This window comes from Pecten maximus, chromosome 4 (assembly GCF_902652985.1).
Source record: "Pecten maximus chromosome 4, xPecMax1.1, whole genome shotgun sequence".
In the NCBI taxonomy this organism is placed as follows: domain Eukaryota; kingdom Metazoa; phylum Mollusca; class Bivalvia; order Pectinida; family Pectinidae; genus Pecten; species Pecten maximus.
Genome location: NC_047018.1, coordinates 8,647,805 through 8,667,049, shown reverse-complemented (window position 1 = coordinate 8,667,049; position 19,245 = coordinate 8,647,805). Strand labels below are relative to the sequence as shown.

The 19,245-nt window shown below is 39.4% G+C and overlaps 1 protein-coding gene across 1 annotated transcript; it reads right to left on the bottom strand.

Moving 5' to 3' along the window:
• Positions 1 to 188: 188 nt before the first annotated feature.
• On the bottom strand, positions 189 to 17,991 carry LOC117324872 (FMRFamide-activated amiloride-sensitive sodium channel-like). The gene is made up of 12 exons (XM_033880700.1): positions 17,593 to 17,991; positions 17,343 to 17,468; positions 15,060 to 15,217; positions 12,042 to 12,122; positions 11,563 to 11,654; positions 11,045 to 11,208; positions 10,109 to 10,198; positions 9,329 to 9,528; positions 4,366 to 4,423; positions 3,887 to 3,975; positions 3,680 to 3,755; positions 189 to 1,223 (listed from the first exon to the last, which is right to left on the bottom strand). The coding sequence occupies exons 1-12, from the start codon at positions 17,989 to 17,991 to the stop codon at positions 696 to 698; spliced, it is 2,061 nt and encodes a 686-aa protein (XP_033736591.1). The 3' UTR covers positions 189 to 695.
• Between the last annotated feature and the right edge of the window lie 1,254 nt (positions 17,992 to 19,245).

Sequence of the window (19,245 nt, the reverse complement as noted above, 5' to 3'; positions counted from 1 at the left end):
GGTAAAACTTGGATAACTATGATCTGAATAACGGGAATTCGCTCTCAAGTTCCGTATGTGTAAAACACCATTATGGCACCATTCGTAAGCATCGATTCTAATGTTACAGCATCGCAACTCACAGCAGGACGTACCAATTTTCCCGCTGACTAAATGGGTCGATTATAAATTCTGTTAATGTACCGATATGATTATGATATTTTATTTTTTTATTCAAGTTTGGACGTACCAAATAACTAAAAAATAATATCCATAATTATCCCGAGTACGTTATAATTTCGATTTGGTAAGTGTCATTGTTAACAAGAAACGAATGGAAAAGTCAATTTAACACTAAAACAGATTATTGTTATAATGGAAAAGACGTCATGATTGTCAGGTAAAATGTTGTGTGGATAGGGGGATGTTTTGCAGAGCGTTAATTCTGGATCACCAACTCGTATATAAGGGTAATAGCCTAATACAGAACGTATCTACACGAGTTAGACAGGTACCAGTACATTGTGTTTAAGGAATCCAATGAAAACAGATTAGACCAATCTAGTATCCTATCGACATGTCCACTATAGATATCATCTAGTCCATACTGAAAGTCCTCCACAAGTACCTTAATGGTTTCAGTTTTTATGATTTACATTACATGATGACCATAAACAACGTTCTAACACACCAGTGGTGAACTGTGAGTAGGATGTTTAATGTCGTTCACTGACAGAATGGCCTTTGTAAAGAATATAATTATAACCGTCCTCTTCCTTGTATCCGTTCATCGAATGATTCGGAGTGCTATACTTCTCCCGGTAATCCGGCGGCATTCCGTCTACACCGTGCCGTACCCGGTAATCCGGCGGCATCCCGTCTACACCGTGCCGTGCCCGGTAATCCGGTGGCACCCCGTCTACATCGTGCCGTACCCGGTAATCCGGCGGTATTCCGTCTACACCATGCCGTACCCGGTAATCCGGCGGCATTCCATTAACGTTATGCCTCGCCATGCCATGCTCTAAGCCGTACTTGTTGAAGTAATCGTGCTGTCGCATTCTCTGTCGTCGCTGTTGTTGTTTCCGCCTAGCTCTCTCTTTCCTTGCCTCGTCCCTTTTACACTTGCTAGCGCCAAAACCACACAACTCTACGAGTAATTGTACCACTTCAAACATACTGAGCATTGATAGTCCTATCCACAGGCCAATGGCGCCACCTACATCTGAAGCGAACTGGGCCGTCTGCAACAGAGAAACAGCTTCAGGTTTTTATAGGCATGTCATGGCGACAGTGTGATAACATAGGTTACCATGTAAACCAGACCAGGTTACGATTAGTGATATGTGGTATTGTTTTAAGAAAAGCAATAGTCCAATCTTTAACATTCTTCGTATTGTAGATCGTCGGTTATATCAAACATCGGTAAAGAAAATAATTATTTCGATGACATCATTGAAAATTAGATATTTTATTTTTGCAGAACATTTCCGACAGTTCTAGACCAGTAATCGTCAGATAAATGTATAGGACGGGAGATGTATAGGACGGGAGATGTATAGGACGGGATATGTATAGGGCGGGAGATGTATAGGACGGGAGATGTATAGAACAGGAGATGTATAGGACGGGATATTATAGGACGGGAGATGTATAGGACAGAATATGTATAGGACGGGAGATGTATAGGGCGGGAGATGTATAGGACGGGATATGTATAGGGCGGGAGATGTATAGGACGGGATATTATAGGACGGGATATGTATAGGACAGAATATGTATAGGACGGGATATGTATAGGGCGGGAGATGTATAGGACGGGATATTATAGGACGGGAGATGTATAGGACAGAATATGTATAGGACGGGAGATGTATAGGACGGGAGATGTATAGGACGGGAGATGTATAGAACGGGAGAGGTATAGGATATGAGATGTATAGGACGGGAGATGTATAGGACGGGAGATGTATAGGACGGGAGATGTATAGGACGGGAGAGGTATAGGAAATGAGATGTATAGGACGGGAGATGTATAGGATATGAGATGTATAGGACGGGAGATGTATAGGATATGAGATGTATAGGACGGGAGATGAATAGGACGGGAGATGTATAGGACGGGATATGTATAGGACGGGAGATGTATAGGACGGGATATGTATAGGACGGGATATGTATAGGACGGGAGATGTATAGGGTAAGATATGTATAGGACGGGAGATGTATAGGACGGGAGATGTATAGGACGGGATATGTATAGGCCGGGATATGTATAGGCCGGGATATGTATAGGACGGGATATGTATAGGACGGGAGATGTATAGGACGGAAGATGTATAGGATATGAGATGTATAGGACGGAAGATGTATAGGATATGAGATGTATAGGACGGGATATGTATAGGACGGGAGATGTATAGGACGTAAGATGTATAGGATATGAGATGTATAGGGCGGGAGATGTATAGGACGGGAGATGTATAGAACAGGAGATGTATAGGACGGGATATTATAGGACGGGAGATGTATAGGACGGGAGATGTATAGGACGGGAGATGTATAGGACGGGAGATGTATAGGACGGGATATGTATAGGGCGGGAGATGTATAGGACGGGATATTATAGGACGGGAGATGTATAGGACAGAATATGTATAGGACGGGAGATGTATAGGACGGGAGATGTATAGGACGGGAGATGTATAGAACGGGAGAGGTATAGGATATGAGATGTATAGGACGGGAGATGTATAGGACGGGAGATGTATAGGACGGGAGAGGTATAGGAAATGAGATGTATAGGACGGGAGATGTATAGGATATGAGATGTATAGGACGGGAGATGTATAGGACGGAGATGTATAGGACGGGAGATGTATAGGACGGGATATGTATAGGACGGGAGATGTATAGGACGGGATATGTATAGGACGGGAGATGTATAGGGTAAGATATGTATAGGACGGGAGATGTATAGGACGGGAGATGTATAGGACGGGATATGTATAGGCCGGGATATGTATAGGACGGGATATGTATAGGACGGGAGATGTATAGGACGGGAGATGTATAGGACGGGATATTATAGGACGGGATATGTATAGGACGGGAGATGTATAGGACGGGAGATGTATAGGACGGAAGATGTATAGGATATGAGATGTATAGGACGGAAGATGTATAGGATATGAGATGTATAGGACGGGAGATGAATAGGACGGGAGATGAATAGGACGGGAGATGTATAGGACGGGATATGTATAGGACGGGATATGTATAGGACGGGAGATGTATAGGACGGAAGATGTATAGGATATGAGATGTATAGGACGGAAGATGTATAGGATATGAGATGTATAGGACGGGATATGTATAGGACGGGAGATGTATAGGACGTTAGATGTATAGGATATGAGATGTATAGGACGGAAGATGTATAGAACGGGAGATGTTTAGGACGGGATATGTATAGGACGGGAGATGTATAGGACGTAAGATGTATAGGATATGAGATGTATAGGACGGGAGATGTACAGGACGGAAGATGTATAGGACGGGAGATGTATTTGATAGGAGATGTATATGGCGGGATGTGTATAGGACGGGAGATGTATATTTAATGTTTTAAGCTTTGGGTGGATAACAACATATCAACACAGACGTAGTGGTATACGAATAGCATTATAGGAAATCTTACCTCGATTTCTGGCGCTTCCTCAATCTTTTCGTAGTTCAAATCTTCATAATAGATGATAACCTTGAGAAAATTTGAGCTGAAAATAGGGATGATCACTTTCATTATCTATATATGTATCTATCATAGTATCAGAATAATTGTGTGAAATTTAAATGGCAATATCATCTACTTATACCAATACAGAAAAGAGAAAGATTAATTAATTACCTTAATTCTGTTTTATCTGTGATAGTAGCTAGGTGTCGACAATCGTCTGTTCTGTTTTCAGTCTCGCAGATACTCTGTACCAGCACTGTCTGTAACAGTTCATACAAAATAATACACTTCATACATCACAAACGGTCACGTGATGCTAACGTCAGAGTCCTTAAGGGGTACCTATACCTACACCTCAACTACACCTGTATAATATACCACGTGACGCTAACATCCGAGTCCTTAACGGGTACCTATATCTACACCTGTCCTATAATGTACCACGTGATGCTACCATCCGAGTACTTAACGGGTACCTATATCTACACCTGTAGAATGTACCACGTGATGCTAACATCCGAGTACTTAACGGGTACCTATATATACACCTGTAGAATGTACCACGTGATGCTAACTTCTGAGTACTTATTAAAAGGTACACCTTACGTGAACTGTTCCATGAGAGTAATTGCTATGTACTGATTACTTACCGAGTAATCATCGGTCGGCCACTGTCTCGTACTAAAGGCCTTTACATACTGCGTCTCCCTGTCAATGGATAGTGTAAATATTATCAACGACTGCTAAGGCTCAAGTCCATTAAATGTACCAACTATTGTAACATTTGTTTTTATTTTTCTAAAGCGTATTAAGAGGGCTGATTAATATGTTTTGAGCCTCATCTTGAAGGATTTGGATTTTGCCGGACATATTGTATTATTTTTCAATATAATCCCCTTCAGTATCTATACACTTTTGCCAGCGGTGTTCGAGGGCTTCAATGTCACTTTTATAGAACTCCCAATCTGATTAAAATACAGATCCTAATACTATCGTGTTGAGGATCTGACAGCGACAAACAGGTCATGTGCAGATGACCTTTGTATTAACCAATCAAATAACAGCTTACCAGATTCTGAAAGTGATGAGACTCATTTCGATTTGTTTCTAGACTTGTCGTATATCGATCGTAAAGTACCGAGAAACCCGAACGACCGTATACAAAGATGGCCGCGTCCAGTGCAGGCGCATCTACGCCAAGGCGGGTGTTCTTTTTGGACAATATCTGTTTGATATGTGGGTTTTCGTTTGTCCAAAAAGAAATATCAGCTGAAGGTAAAAAGATAATAACCAAATTCACTAATCAGAAACTGAAACTTTCGGCAGAAAGAATCAAAGACATAGAATGTGTGGTTGGTGTTATTGAGTGTGAACGGGTTGAAACAGGTGGGGCCATGTTTACGTTCGTCAACCAACCGCCGTTTAAAAGGAACGTTTTGATTGGCTGTTGATTTTCGAGTTATGGAAATGATAAAGGTCATCTGCACATGACCTCCTGTTGGTCGCTGTCAGATCCTCAACACGATAGTATTAGGATCTGTATTTTAATCAGATTGATAGAACTCCTTTTCTTGGCTGTTCAGAAAGTCATCACTGCATATATGACGTCATCATCGGACTGAAAGTGGGTTCCTGAAATAGCTGTTTTCAGTTTTGGAAAAAAGATGAAGGTTTGATGGAGCGAGATCGGGTGAATAAGGCGATTGCTCAATAAATTTAAAGCCACAATCGTGAATGGCGACCATGGCAATGACAGACTTGTGAACAGGAGCATTGTCCTCACGGAATAACACACTTTTAGTGAGCTTTCCGCGGCGCTTAAGTTTAATAGTTTCCCGTAACTGCCTCAGAAGTGAAGCATAGTATGTGCCATGTGCATCCCAGAAAACCGAGGCCATAACCTTCCCTGCAGATGGAACGGTCTTTGCCTTTTTTGGCGGGGAGAGCCAGGGTGATTCCATTGTTTCGATTGTTGTTTGGCCTCTGGGGTAAAATTATGGACCCATGTTTCATCCATCAAAGTGACACATCTCTGGATCTTCCTAAAAAAGGTTAAGATTAGCACGCGATAATGTGCGCCTGGTGTGTTTTTGATCAACTGTCAGAAGTCGTGGTACCCATCGGGCCGAAAGCTTTCTCATTGCAAAATCCTCGGTCAGTATGGAATGTACTCTTTCCTGTGAAATGCCAACTATACTGGCTAGTGGCTATATATATTTCTGTGGTTTTTCTGTCATACATAACAATATCATGAACTTTATAGACCATTTCTGGGGTTGCAACATTCCAGGACGGGGGTCATCCTCAAGGCTTTGTCGGGCGCGCTTAAATTCCGCCATCTTCTTTTTCACTGTAGCATATGAAGGGGCATCTTTCCCTAGTGTTGCTACCATATCATTTTGGATATCCTTAGATGTTAAACCTTTTTTATGCAAACATTGGGTCACTGCTCTTTCACCGATTTTGTCCATTTTGCAAAAGCCGCTTGTCTTGTTTATTTTAGAATGCTACCTCGTCGATATAAACAAACCAAATGAAACCCGTCCTTGGATACACGGCCCTATATAGTCAGAGAATAGTAGGACTTAAACAAGGGCCCGTTGGAGGGCCACAACATACGCCCGCCGCAATATTTGACACTTGGAAGGGGGTAGTTTCACATGTTGTAATGCTTTAAAATGAAGTATCATTGTTGGAAAGTTGGAAGGAGATATTGATACACATAATGGTGTGTAGTCGAAACCGAAGGGCAACTTTAAATGATGAGATGTGTATATGTTGCAAATATGGGAAACCTTGGTTTAGACACAACAACACAAAAATTAGTTCACATGTTTACATACAGAATATATACATTAAAAGAACCTCTTTGCAAAGAATCAGCCTCCTAATACCATTATTAAGTGAACGGTGAGCAATTACAAAATTTTAACCAGACAAGTAAAATTATCAAAGGGGAATAACTCCACAAATAAGGGGGTAAGGGGCATGATTTTGGTATGCGACACTCCGGCTCATCTAGATGTATATTTGTGTCAAGTATGGAGAGCCTGGGTCGGGTAGTATTGAAGTTATGGTCCGGATAAGTAAAATCATTAAAGGGCAATAACTCCGCTAATAAGGGGGTAAGGGGCATAACTTTGGTATGTGACACTCCGGCTCATCTAGATGTATATTTGTGTTAAGTATGGAGAGCTGAACATCATATGTGCCCGAAGTAAAATCATCAAAGGGGAATAACTCCACAAATAAGGGGGTAAGGGGCATGATTTTGGTATGCGACACTTAACTCCGCAAATACGGGGTAAGGGGCATGCTTTTGGTGTGCGACACTCCGACTCATCAAGATGTATATTTGTGTCAAGTATGGAGAGCCTGGGTCGAGTTGTACTGGAGATATGGTCCGGACACCATATGTGCCCGAAGTAAAATCATCAAAGGGGAATAACTCCACAAACAAGGGGGGTAAGGGGCATGCTTTTGGTGTGCGACACTCCGACTCATCAAGATGTATATTTGTGTCAAGTATGGAGAGCCTGGGTTGAGTTGTACTGGAGATATGGTCCGGACACCATATGTGCCCGAAGTAAAATCATCAAAGGGGAATAACTCCACAAACAAGGGGGGTAAGGGGCATGATTTTGGTATGCGACCCTCTGGCTGAACAATATTGATATTTTTGTCAAGTATGGAGTGCCTGGGTCGAGTAGTACTGGAATTATGGTCCGGACAAGTAAAATCATCAAAGGGGCATGATTTTGGTATGCGACACTCCAGCTCATCAAGATGTATATTTGTGTCAAGTATGGAGGGCCTGGGTCGAGTAGTATTGGAGTTATGGTCCGGACACCATATGTGCCCGTCCGCCCGCCAACATGATAACATAATACGTCCCGTCTTTCGTCGGGCGTATAAAAAGAACATCCTTGGGTACCTCCTTCAATACGAGGCTCACAACATATCAATTATCACTCGTATAAGGTTATACAAATTATTATTATTATGGAAGGTCTTTTTTGTTTTTTATGTTATGATGACCGAAAACTCTATTTTAATTCAAAACGTGGCGACTCGTGATAAAATTTCCTAAAACTTGGTAGCACATGAGTGGATTATCTCCTAGAACTTGGGGACACATGAGTGGGTTATCTCCTAGAACTTGGGGACACATGAGTGGGTTATCTCTTAGAACTTGGGGACATATGAGAGGGTTATTTCCTAGTACTTGGGGACACATGAGTGGGTTATCTCCTAGAACTTGAGGACACATGAGTGGGTTATCTCCTAGAACTTGGGGATATATGAGTTGGTTATCTCCTAGAACTTGGGGACACATAAGTGGGTTATCTCCTAGAACTTGGGGACATATGAGAGGATTATCTCCTAGAACTTGGGGACATATGAGAGGGTTATCTCCTAGAACTTGGGGACATATGAGTGGGTTATTTCCTAGAACTTGGGGACATATGAGAGGGTTATCTCCTAGAACTTGGGGACATATGAGAGGGTTATCTCCTAGATCTTGGGGACATATGAGAGGGTTATTTCCTAGAAATTAGGGACACATGAGTGGGTTATCTCCTAGAACTTGGGGATATATGAGTTGGTTATCTCATAGAACTTGGGGACACATAAGTGGGTTATCTCCTAGAACTTGGGGACATATGAGTGGGCTATCTCCTAGAAATTGGGGACACATGAGTGGGTTATCTCCAACAACTTGGGGACACATGAGTGGGTTATCTCCAACAACTTGGGGACACATGGGTGGGTTATCTCCTAGAACTTGGGGGGGACACATGAGTGGGTTATCGCCTAGAACTTGAGGACACATGAGTGGATTATCTCCTAGAACTTGGGGGGACACATGAGTGGGTTATCTCCTAGAACTTGGGGGGACACATGAGTGGGTTATCGCCTAGAACTTGGGGGGACACATGAGTGGGTTATCTCCTAGAACTTGGGGGGACACATGAGTAGGTTATCTCCTAGAACTTGGGGGCACATGAGTGGGTTATCTCCTAGAACTTGGGGACACATGAGTGGGTTATCTCCTAGAACTTGGGGGGACACATGAGTGGGTTATCGCCTAGAACTTGGGGGGACACATGAGTGGGTTATCTCCTAGAACTTGGGGGGACACATGAGTAGGTTATCTCCTAGAACTTGGGGGCACATGAGTGGGTTATCTCCTAGAACTTGGGGACACATGAGTGGGTTATCTCCTAGAACTTGGGGACACATGAGTGGGTTATCTCCTAGAACTTGGGGACACATGAGTGGGTTATCTCCTAGAACTTGGGGACACATGAGGGGGTTATCTCCTAGAACTTGGGGACATATGAGTAGGTTATCTCCTAGAACTTTGGGACACATGAGTGGGTTATCTCCTAGAACTTGGGGACACATGAGTGGGTTATCTCCTAGAACTTTGGGACACATGAGTGGGTTATCTCCTAGAACTTGGGGACACATGAGTGGGTTATCTCCTAGAACTTTGGGATATATGAGTTGGTTATCTCATAGAACTTGGGGACACATGAGTGGGTTATCTCCTTGGTGCCACGCCTGGGTTATCTCTTTATCAATAAACTGGTCACTTTCGATACATACGTGCACGGATTCAAACAGCTACATGCCAATGTCTTATCCTCTATTTCGGTCTGGACGTCCGCCAGACAATCAATCTCAGCAGTAGTGTTACAGGCTCGTTCGTTTGTCTTACCGGCCAAATAGAATACTTCCTGCATGTCTCGGTGATAACAGCCACACCTCGCCAATATTGCTTCCTGCTCACAGGTTGTGATGCACGCCTAGCAGTGGAAAAAACAGATTTTTGGCCTATAAAATACTGATAATTTGTCCTTCAGAATACTGCGAATCATTTGTCGTTAAGAATACCGCAAATCATTTTTCCTTCAGAATACCGCGAATTATTTGTCCTTCAGAATACCGTGACTAATTTGTCTTTTAGAATATCGCGAATCATTTGTGCTTGAGAATAGTGCCATTTATTTAAGTTTTCGCATGATCTAATCGATGTACATTTAAATATACTTTGCCATCAAACTAAAGAAGATGCGCCCGCAGATGCAGTGTGATATATTTAGTGAATACTAAGTGTAACATATTACCATATAATTTTTAAAAGTGTAGCTTGTATATTGTATATAACATATAAATATAATGACTGGTAGTTCAAATAGGATTCCTAGGGTATACTGTGTTGATAACTGGGTATGTATCATAGAAGATGATAGGTCACTATGATCATGTAGAGATTCAATGCTTCATTGAGTATCTCTTCTGTGATTATTTGCAATAACCATATTGTAACCATACTGTGTTACAGAAGTATAGTAAACATATATCGCCCGTGAGAAAACAATTTACCTGTCTTGTATATTTCCTTTTGTACTTTTTCTCAAACTCCTCGCCATCCGTACATTCACCGTATGGCTGACCTTCCCTTTGAATATCAACCTGTCATCACAAGAGTCGAGACTTACAAATGGGATGACGATACAAGTTAGAGTTTACTACGCCAGGAAACAGGACAATGTTGTTGTTTTTTCTTTGTATGGCAGATAAAAAATGAAGCTAAGGATTGTGTTACTGAGTGAATTGTTAGTCTTCAAATAACAACAAGAAAAGTATCAAAGAAAAAATAAAGCATCTCATCAAAACAGACAAAATACAGAATCTCATCAACACAGACTAAAATACAAGTATCATAACAACACAGACAAAATACAACATCTTATCAACACAGACAAAACACAGCATCTAATCAACACAGACTACATACAAGCATCTTATCAACACAGACTAGTTACAAGCATCTTATCAACACAGACAAAACACAGCATCTAAACAACACAGACTAAATACAAGCATCTTATCAACACAGACTAGTTACAAGCATCTTATCAACACAGACAAAATACAGCATCTTATCAACACAGACTAGTTACAAGCATCTTATCAACACAGACAAAATACAGCATTCCATCAACACAGACAAAATAAAGAATCTCCTAAACACAGACAAAATACAGCATTTAATCAACACTGACAAAATACAGCATCTCAACAAGAAAGACAAAATATAACATCACATCGACACAGAAAAAAATCAACATTTCAACAACACAGACAAAATATGTCTCACAAACAGTCAAACTATATAAAACAAAAAAAACAATAAGAAAACTTAAGTTAGTTAAACAATAATGAGATATTTGGAACATAACACAACAAAGGAAAAGATCTATGAATATGAGGACAGTACACTGTCCAGACGACGACATTTCGCCGAGTCATACCTACCAACTTTAAACCGATATCTGTTTCGAATGCGGTTGACACATAGAAGCCCATGTTTTCAGGGTCAGGGATGGTCCCGGGATAATGTAGGGTGACTCTGGCGCCATGACCTTGTGTAATGCCTTTTATATAGTCTTGGTTGTCTACGTACAGGATCAACTTCAGACCTGAACAGTTTTCAAATTCGTCATGTAAGTATACATTACTTCTATCGGACTGGTCAGAGTTACATGTTTGTAACGCGAAAACAACAAAACAAACAAACAACAACATAGTTTATGAAATTTTAAGGTAAGGAATTTCCTTCACTTTAGGTTTATTGGTGAAACTGGGACCTGTTATTATTTTTCAAATCAAATAATCTGTTCATGTTTTTTTTAGTAACAAAACAGATATAGTTGAACAGAAATCGAGAAAACTTCACAACAACTAATAGACAATATTTGTCTGATTATGATTACTAACACAAAGATAATCTGTTCGTGTCTGTGACAGGAATACAAGTATCAATATTTACCTACCATTTGATGGTCCTGATGTTTTGGAAAGAAACTTTGGTGACTGGATGGTATAGCAATTTCCATAGGACGGCGTTTGAAACAATGTGAAATTGCTGAAATGAAACCAGGGGAACGATAATGAAGTAGTTGGTCCCTTCGCTGAACAAGATGTAACCAGTGTGAAGGTATGCTTGATACAAATATTTCCTTTTACAAGAGACATCAATTTCACAATAAAACAGACAGCCGATAAGAAATCGACGGTTTTAGATGTCACATCAAACTGTCCCAATAGAATAGATGTATAAATTGTTCCTTGTGAATACCTTGCCGATCGGGTTTAGAGCTATGGAATCGATGGGAATTATAAACGCATAAAACATAACAACAATCCAATGGAGATCATTGATGACGTCACCGCAATGACGGCTATTGTTAAATTAGCGTAACCAACAAAATTTAATTATACACTTTGTATTTACACGTGAATGTTTACTTACTCGGCATAACACGTCTGACCATTAAAGGCACAAGATACCAACATATCATCTATAGAGTGGCCGATACTAACACGTGTGTCCCTGTAAACAATAAAAAACAATTAATATTAACACATGTGTCCATGTGAACAATAAAATCAATTAAATCATTACACGTGTGTTCCTGTTAAACAATAAATACAATTAATACTAACACGTGTGTCCAAGTAAACAATAAAATCAATTAAATCATTTCACGTGTGTTCCTGTTAAACAATAAATACAATTAATACTAACACGTGTGTCCAAGTAAACAATAAAATCAATTAAATCATTACACGTGTGTTCCTGTTAAACAATAAAAACAATTAATACTAACACGTGTGTCCATGTAAACAATAAAATCAATTAAATCATTACACGTGTGTTCCTGTTAAACAATAAAAACAATTAATACTAACACGTGTGTCCCTGTAAACAATAAAATAAAAAAATCATTACACGTGTGTTCCTGTTAAACAATAAAAACAATTAATACTAACAGGTGTGTTCCTGTGTACGTGCGTAGCTATTTATGCCGAGTATATACCATTACACAGGTGCATAGCTTTGTAAGCCGAGTATATACATGTACCATTACACACGTGCATAGCTTTGTATGCCCAGTATATACCATTACACAAGTGCGTAGCTATGTACAGTATGCCCAGTATATACCATTACACAAGTGCGTAGCGATGTACAGTATGCCTAGTATATACCATTACACACGTGCGTAGCTTTGAATGCCCAATATATACTATTACACACGTGCATAACTATGTACATTATGCCAAGTATATACCAATACACAAGTACATAGCTTTGTATGCCCAGTATATACCATTACACACGTGTGTGGCTATGTACAGTATGCCTAGTATATACCATTACATACGTGCGTAGCTTCGTATGCCCAGTATATACCATTACGCACGTGCGTAGCTTTGAATGCCCAGTATATACTATTACACACGTGCATAACTATGTACATTTTGCCCAGTGTATACCATTACACAAGTGCGTAGCTTTGTATGCCCAGTATTAACCATTACACAAGTGCGTAGCTTTGTATGCCCAGTATTTACCATTACACACCTGTGTAGCTTTGTATGCCCAGAATTAACTATTACACAAGTGTGTAGCTATACATGCCAAGTATATACCATTACACACGTGTGTAGCTATACATGCCCATTATATACCATTACACACGTGGGTAGCTATGTACAGTATGCCCAGTATATATACAATTACTGACGTGTGTAGCTACGTATGCCCAGTTTTTACCATTACACACGTGTGTAGCTATACATGCCCAGTATTTACCATTGCACACGTGATATTGAAAATGAAACTGCTTCACATTATTTCTTTGATTATCCTAGGTATAATGCTATTAGACATTCTCTGTTTACCTCAGTAGAGAGTTATGCAAATCATAACCATTCTAACATTAGCACTTTCTTACAAGGTTGCCCTGACTGTGATAAGTTTGTAAATATACAAATACTAAATGATGTTCAATTGTTCATTGGGAAATCGAGAGGCTTTAATCTCTATATGCTTTAAATATATAAGTCATGATATTATATATTATATATTATATTGTATTGTACTATGTTATATTATTTATACCTTAATTTTAATGAATGAGTATGTATGATTATACATGTCCTGAAATATCCCTTCATCTTCATTGGTCACATGTGTCAGCAGTTGAGTTAGCCAAGTCTTGTATATATGTGAAGTATAGCGTCTGCTAAACATTTTGAGTGATAGTAATTTTTTCTGACAATTTTTGATATAATATCTTACATTTATATATATTATTTTCGCTTAATTATTGACAGGCACGACCTGTGGATACATGCACATGGACTTATGGTCAATGCCTGTCAATGAATAATTCTTATAGATAAAGTTCATATTAAATATTATCAAATATTATGTATACATGTATATATAAGCAAAATGTATGAATGATGTGTGAATGCTTATGTTTGAGTTATCTCCCTTAAATGTTAGTTATACATGTAATTTTTTCATTTCATAGTAAATTTATATATTAAAGAGGCTTGTCCCGCAGAGAGATCAGAAAAATTGGCTAATAGAAAAAGATTTTTTACACATGACAGATTGTTGGAATTGTTGAGTTTTTCATTTTATTTTCCTTATAAAACGCTGAAAAGTGATATTAAAACCTCATTTTTTAAATATTATTTATTTAATCGCAACCCGCAATAAGTCCCCGCTATAAAGTGGAGTCTAATTTGATTGACACATCAAAGAAACAAGCACGTGCACAGTGCCGCACAGTGATAACTTCAAAGGCAGCGGCGATTTACAAAGAAGATTTGCCGTTATATTCCATACATTTCCCTCTCAGGTTGAGTTTTAAAACGTCTTTTAAATACATATTCTGTAATTGTTTTCAAGAAATAAAGTCGGAAAGCCTCTAATTTTGTCACATAGAAACGTGTACTGAAGTTTATTTAGTGATCGGAGATGTGCCGTTTACAGGTCCGTCTGCGGGTAAGCCTCTTTAACCATATATTTATACATTCCAATTGCCACCATAGGAGAAAATTTATATAGGCTTGGCCTGTTATTTAATCCTTTTGACAAATAACATCAAATGTCAATAAAATTTGTTGAAATGAAAAATTACACACCTGTGTAGCTATGCATGCCCAGTATATACCATTACACACGTGGGTAGCTATGCATGCCCAGTATATACCATTACACACGTGTGTAGCTATGCATGCCCATACCATTGCACAATTGCGCAGAGTATATTTTGTTATACAAATGCTTGGCTAGATCCTTAAACAATCTCTAACAATACAAAGTTTGTGTTTAGCTGTAGCTATTGGTATCTTTATGTTTGGTTTATTTTGTTTAACGTCCTAGTAACAGCCAGGGTCATTTAAGGACGTGCCAGGTTTTGGACATTTTTATGTGCAAGCGGGTAGATATACATATGTCTATACCTACCTATCCACATTCATGTACAGCTCCTTAAAAGTATCCTCTATGTCCGAAACAGTATCACGGGGGCCAACAGATGTGTCCTTCGGTGGACTTTCTTGTTTGTAGTCCGTCAGATCGATGTCTTTGTAGGTCTGTACGGAGCGCTTCCGTCTCTTACCAGTCTGTTGTAAAAAAAGCAATAGGCATATAATTTGTTTTGTTACATGACTCTCTATGTAAATATGTAAACTAAGTATTTTCAACAGTTGACCGGTCAATATTTTTTATTGTTAACTGGCCAAGAACATCCGTACGCGCCAACACATTCAAATGCTTATGGTGAAGCGCCTTTCTGATCGTGATTTGTACACGCCAACACATTCAAATGATTACGATGAAGCGTATTTCTGATCGTAATTTGTTAACAGCATGATCGAAGTCAGAAAGGGCCAAGAGATACATGTATATCATCTAACTGAAAACAGGGATTCGGCTAACACACCATTCGCAATAATTTCGACACCAACACGAAGCACTGCGAAACAGACACAGTTTGTTTACTAAAATCGTTCGAGTGATTGTTACAGGAACATTTCGGACATAAGCTTTTTCTACAAGATTCGATAATCTAGATGAAAAAGCGTTGGAGAGGATTGTTTCTGAAAAAGACTTTGCTTTTATTACTTGCATGCAGTCTTCAAGAAATTTGAAGCATGTTAATGTGGGTATAATAAAACAGTTTTTGTATACTGTATACAGGCGTAGAACATCTACACGTCAGACGTGTCCAAACATTCAAATGATTGCGATGAAGCGTTTTTTCTTATCGTGGTTAATACAATGTATTTCCAAATATCCAATATCCAAAAAATGTTATTAAAGGTTCTGTATAAATTCTTACAGCGTACTGCGAGGCCAAAGGGAAGTTAACTTTGGAGTTCGAAAATGCACCAAAGCTGGAATTAACTGTTTACTCATTTTTTTACGTGGAGCTCAGCATAATAAAATAGCCTATATCTGAATCATGTCTTACCAGTCTACAGCCAAAACTCTTACCCGAAGCGTTGAGACCAACTCACAGATTAATGTCACCTTTATGACGTCACACACTCGTTTATGTCATCCTTTTATATTTACCATTGTATGGCACTGCCACTATATAACCCTACCAATTCAGTTGCGAGTTCACCAGCTTATGAACTGCCAACTGAAATATGAATTTGAAAATTTCCCAAAAAAATCGCACGACAAATAAAAAATCGCAGATGGTAAATATAAGCGCGCTTCATGGAATTTGCCTCTGTCCAGTTTGCATTCATATTGACTATGAATGCCAACTGAAAGCCGTTCAATGCTTATATTTACCATCTGCGATTTTTTATTTGTCGTGCGATTTTTTTGGGAAATTTTCAAATTCAAATTTCAGTGACTATGAATGCCAACTGAAAGCCGTTCAATGCTTAAGTAAAGACATTGATAATTGATTATATATCCTACAACAATACACAATTGTCCGAGTAAGTATTCATTTTGAGCTCTTCAAAGAAGGAGAAACTATTCTTTTCCTATTTACTATTTATTAAAGCCACACCAATCTAATACTGTGAATACATGAGGCTGGGACCAAGTAGAAGTTAAATCTTAGCTTGATGTGCTCCAGACTTGTGTAGAACATCTCAGTTTTACTTGAACTGTAGTTACAGACATCTTTCATACTGAGAACTAGTGGGGGCTAGTAACAATAAGCGAGATCCACTTTCTCCGAATATTCAATATTCCACCTATTTTGGACCAAATATTATTTTACACTTTCTATCCATGGATATTTGACAAATTAATTACGATTTTTTCGTTGCCGTATTGCCGCCCGGCACACAGCAGATGTGCTGACATCGTGACAAAAGTGAGACAACAGCTTTGCCTTCCGATTCTAGCCGTACTCCCGTGTTGGCGCACTCCTGTAACTCCCCCAACAAAAGAGTGCTATATTTCAGGGGTGATAACTCCCACGGAAAGCGCAAGTTTGAACTCAAAAATTGAGCATTGGTTTAAGTGGAAAATTATGCATTTTATGTTTGCTTTGGACAATTTTGTACTGGAGTTGAACATTATAAACATCTATAATCAAAAGTTAACTCTTTGCATTTTGTCATATTTGACTCATACATTTGTGCTTTCTGTTCAAAGAAGTATTTGTTGTAGTGCCTTTCGTTGATTGGTAGTTTTGAATCTGAACCAATGTGGAAACAAATTCATGTACGTAATTTGATAATATTTAGCGATTATATATATATATAAAATACTCACCGGCTGTCCCGGAACTGTTCCGGTTCCAGTTCCCTGTGCCAGTTCCGGTTCCGGTTCCTGGCACCTGATTACCAGTATAACCGCCAGTGTTTGTAGGATCAAGTTTTGTCGGGTCGATAGCTGAGGTTAAACTCCGTAAGCTATCGAGTGCACTGTCAGAATTATGACTGAGTTTGGAGTTCCGAATGACGTTTACGTTGCAAATGGTAATTGCGGGTAATTGCAGATTGTTGAATCCCAGTTGAATTACTGTGGTTTTTGGCCACAGGAAGAACTGATTAGAAAGGTAGTAAAGATGTAACACCATCATTCCAATGGCACAGATCAGTAGTATAGTCCACGCTATCTTAGCACCGCGAGTCTTGGCAAGGTTGATGTACGGAACACCTTGCATCGACGTCTTCTCTGCGAAACGTTCAATGACGCGACCGAACGATTTCTTCTTGCCTTGTGAGTCCAGTGATGCCACACTCCTACTGCCAGTGGCAATATACTTACTCGCTCTATCCGACTCCGAGATGTGGCCGTCCATTCTCTCTGAACCTTGTCCACCATATGCGTCCATCCTACCTGGAGGATCTCTGTATCCGCTCGTTCGGTTAGCTATGTACCCGTCAATTCTCCTCGATTCGGGGTCGTATTCATTCATGCTCATTAAGCTGTGTAAAGAAAATAGAAATGGTCAGTAATACCACATACGTTTTCTGAAACCGTTTCATAGATTTCATATAGAAGTTGGTGATTGTACACTTGGAGGTGATAAACATTGTCATGTGACGAGGTACATTGACAAAGTGATACATTGTACACGTGTGTCTTGGTGATGTGGTACATTGACAAAGTGATACATTGTACACGTGTGTCTTGGTGATGTGGTACATTGACAAAGTGATACATTGTACACGTGTGTCTTGGTGACGGGGGTACATTGACAAAGTGATACATTGTACACGTGTGTCCTGGTGATGTGGTACATTGACAAAGTGATACATTGTACACGTGTGTCTTGGTGATGTGGTACATTGACAAAGTGATACATTGTACACGTGTGTCCTGGTGATGTGGTACATTGACAAAGTGATACATTGTACACGTGTGTCTTGGTGACGAGGTACATTGACAAAGTGATACATTGTACACGTGTGTCTTGGTGACGGGGGTACATTGACAAAGTGATACATTGTACACGTGTGTCTTGGTGACGGGGGTACATTGACAAAGTGATACATTGTACACGTGTGTATTGGTGACGAGGTATTTGGTACAGCGGGATACCAACTGATATTTAGCACGGTTTAGGACATTCTTATATCAATGAGAGTGAACTGTTCTTAACCTTTGTCCGGTGTTCAGGAGACCCGCTCAGTAGGGATCTAAGTGGTATAGGATTAAACAATCTACGTGCTGGACATTGTTGTTACATGTAAGCCACAAAGAAGACGGAACAAAACGTAGTGAGATTTATTCAGCAACCTCGGATTGTTGTAAAGGAATACGCATGTGTGTACATAATTAAGATAAAAGCGGTATTCAATTTAAAATATGTGAAAATAGACATGCGTCAAAAAAAGAAAAAGAAAAAAAAGATTCAGTAGTGTAATCTTTGATGTTGTATTCTATTGACGCCTATTGACATTTTACTCTGAATGACGAAATAACTTTATGATGCTGTTTTATTCAGTCCTTGCTCTTCTGCACCTGAGTCTCGTTGTTTATTAAAGGGTGCCACATCTGATGATGCATTTCGTAATGCAGTGCAATTCAGCCGTTTTCAGTGTAAAGGTAGGGATTGCTCAAAGTTACATTCAAATGTGTATATAAACAGAAGACGTTGTGTATTCCATTACTCATCTCTGTAATTATGAAGACAACAATACAGTATTTGTTAATGGCACGTCTATAA

What these genes read in the sequence shown, in the direction of transcription:
- LOC117324872 (XM_033880700.1), bottom strand. Translation starts at nt 17,991, where the DNA reads ATGAATGAATACGACCCCGAATCGAGGAGAATTGACGGGTACATAGCT. An exon ending in GGTCAGACGTGTTATGCCGA is followed by an intron (nt 11,655 to 12,041) that starts GTAAGTAAACAT and finishes GTTTCATTTCAG; the next exon opens with CAATTTCACATTGTTTCAAA. An exon ending in CAGATATCGGTTTAAAGTTG is followed by an intron (nt 10,199 to 11,044) that starts GTAGGTATGACT and finishes TTGTGATGACAG; the next exon opens with GTTGATATTCAAAGGGAAGG.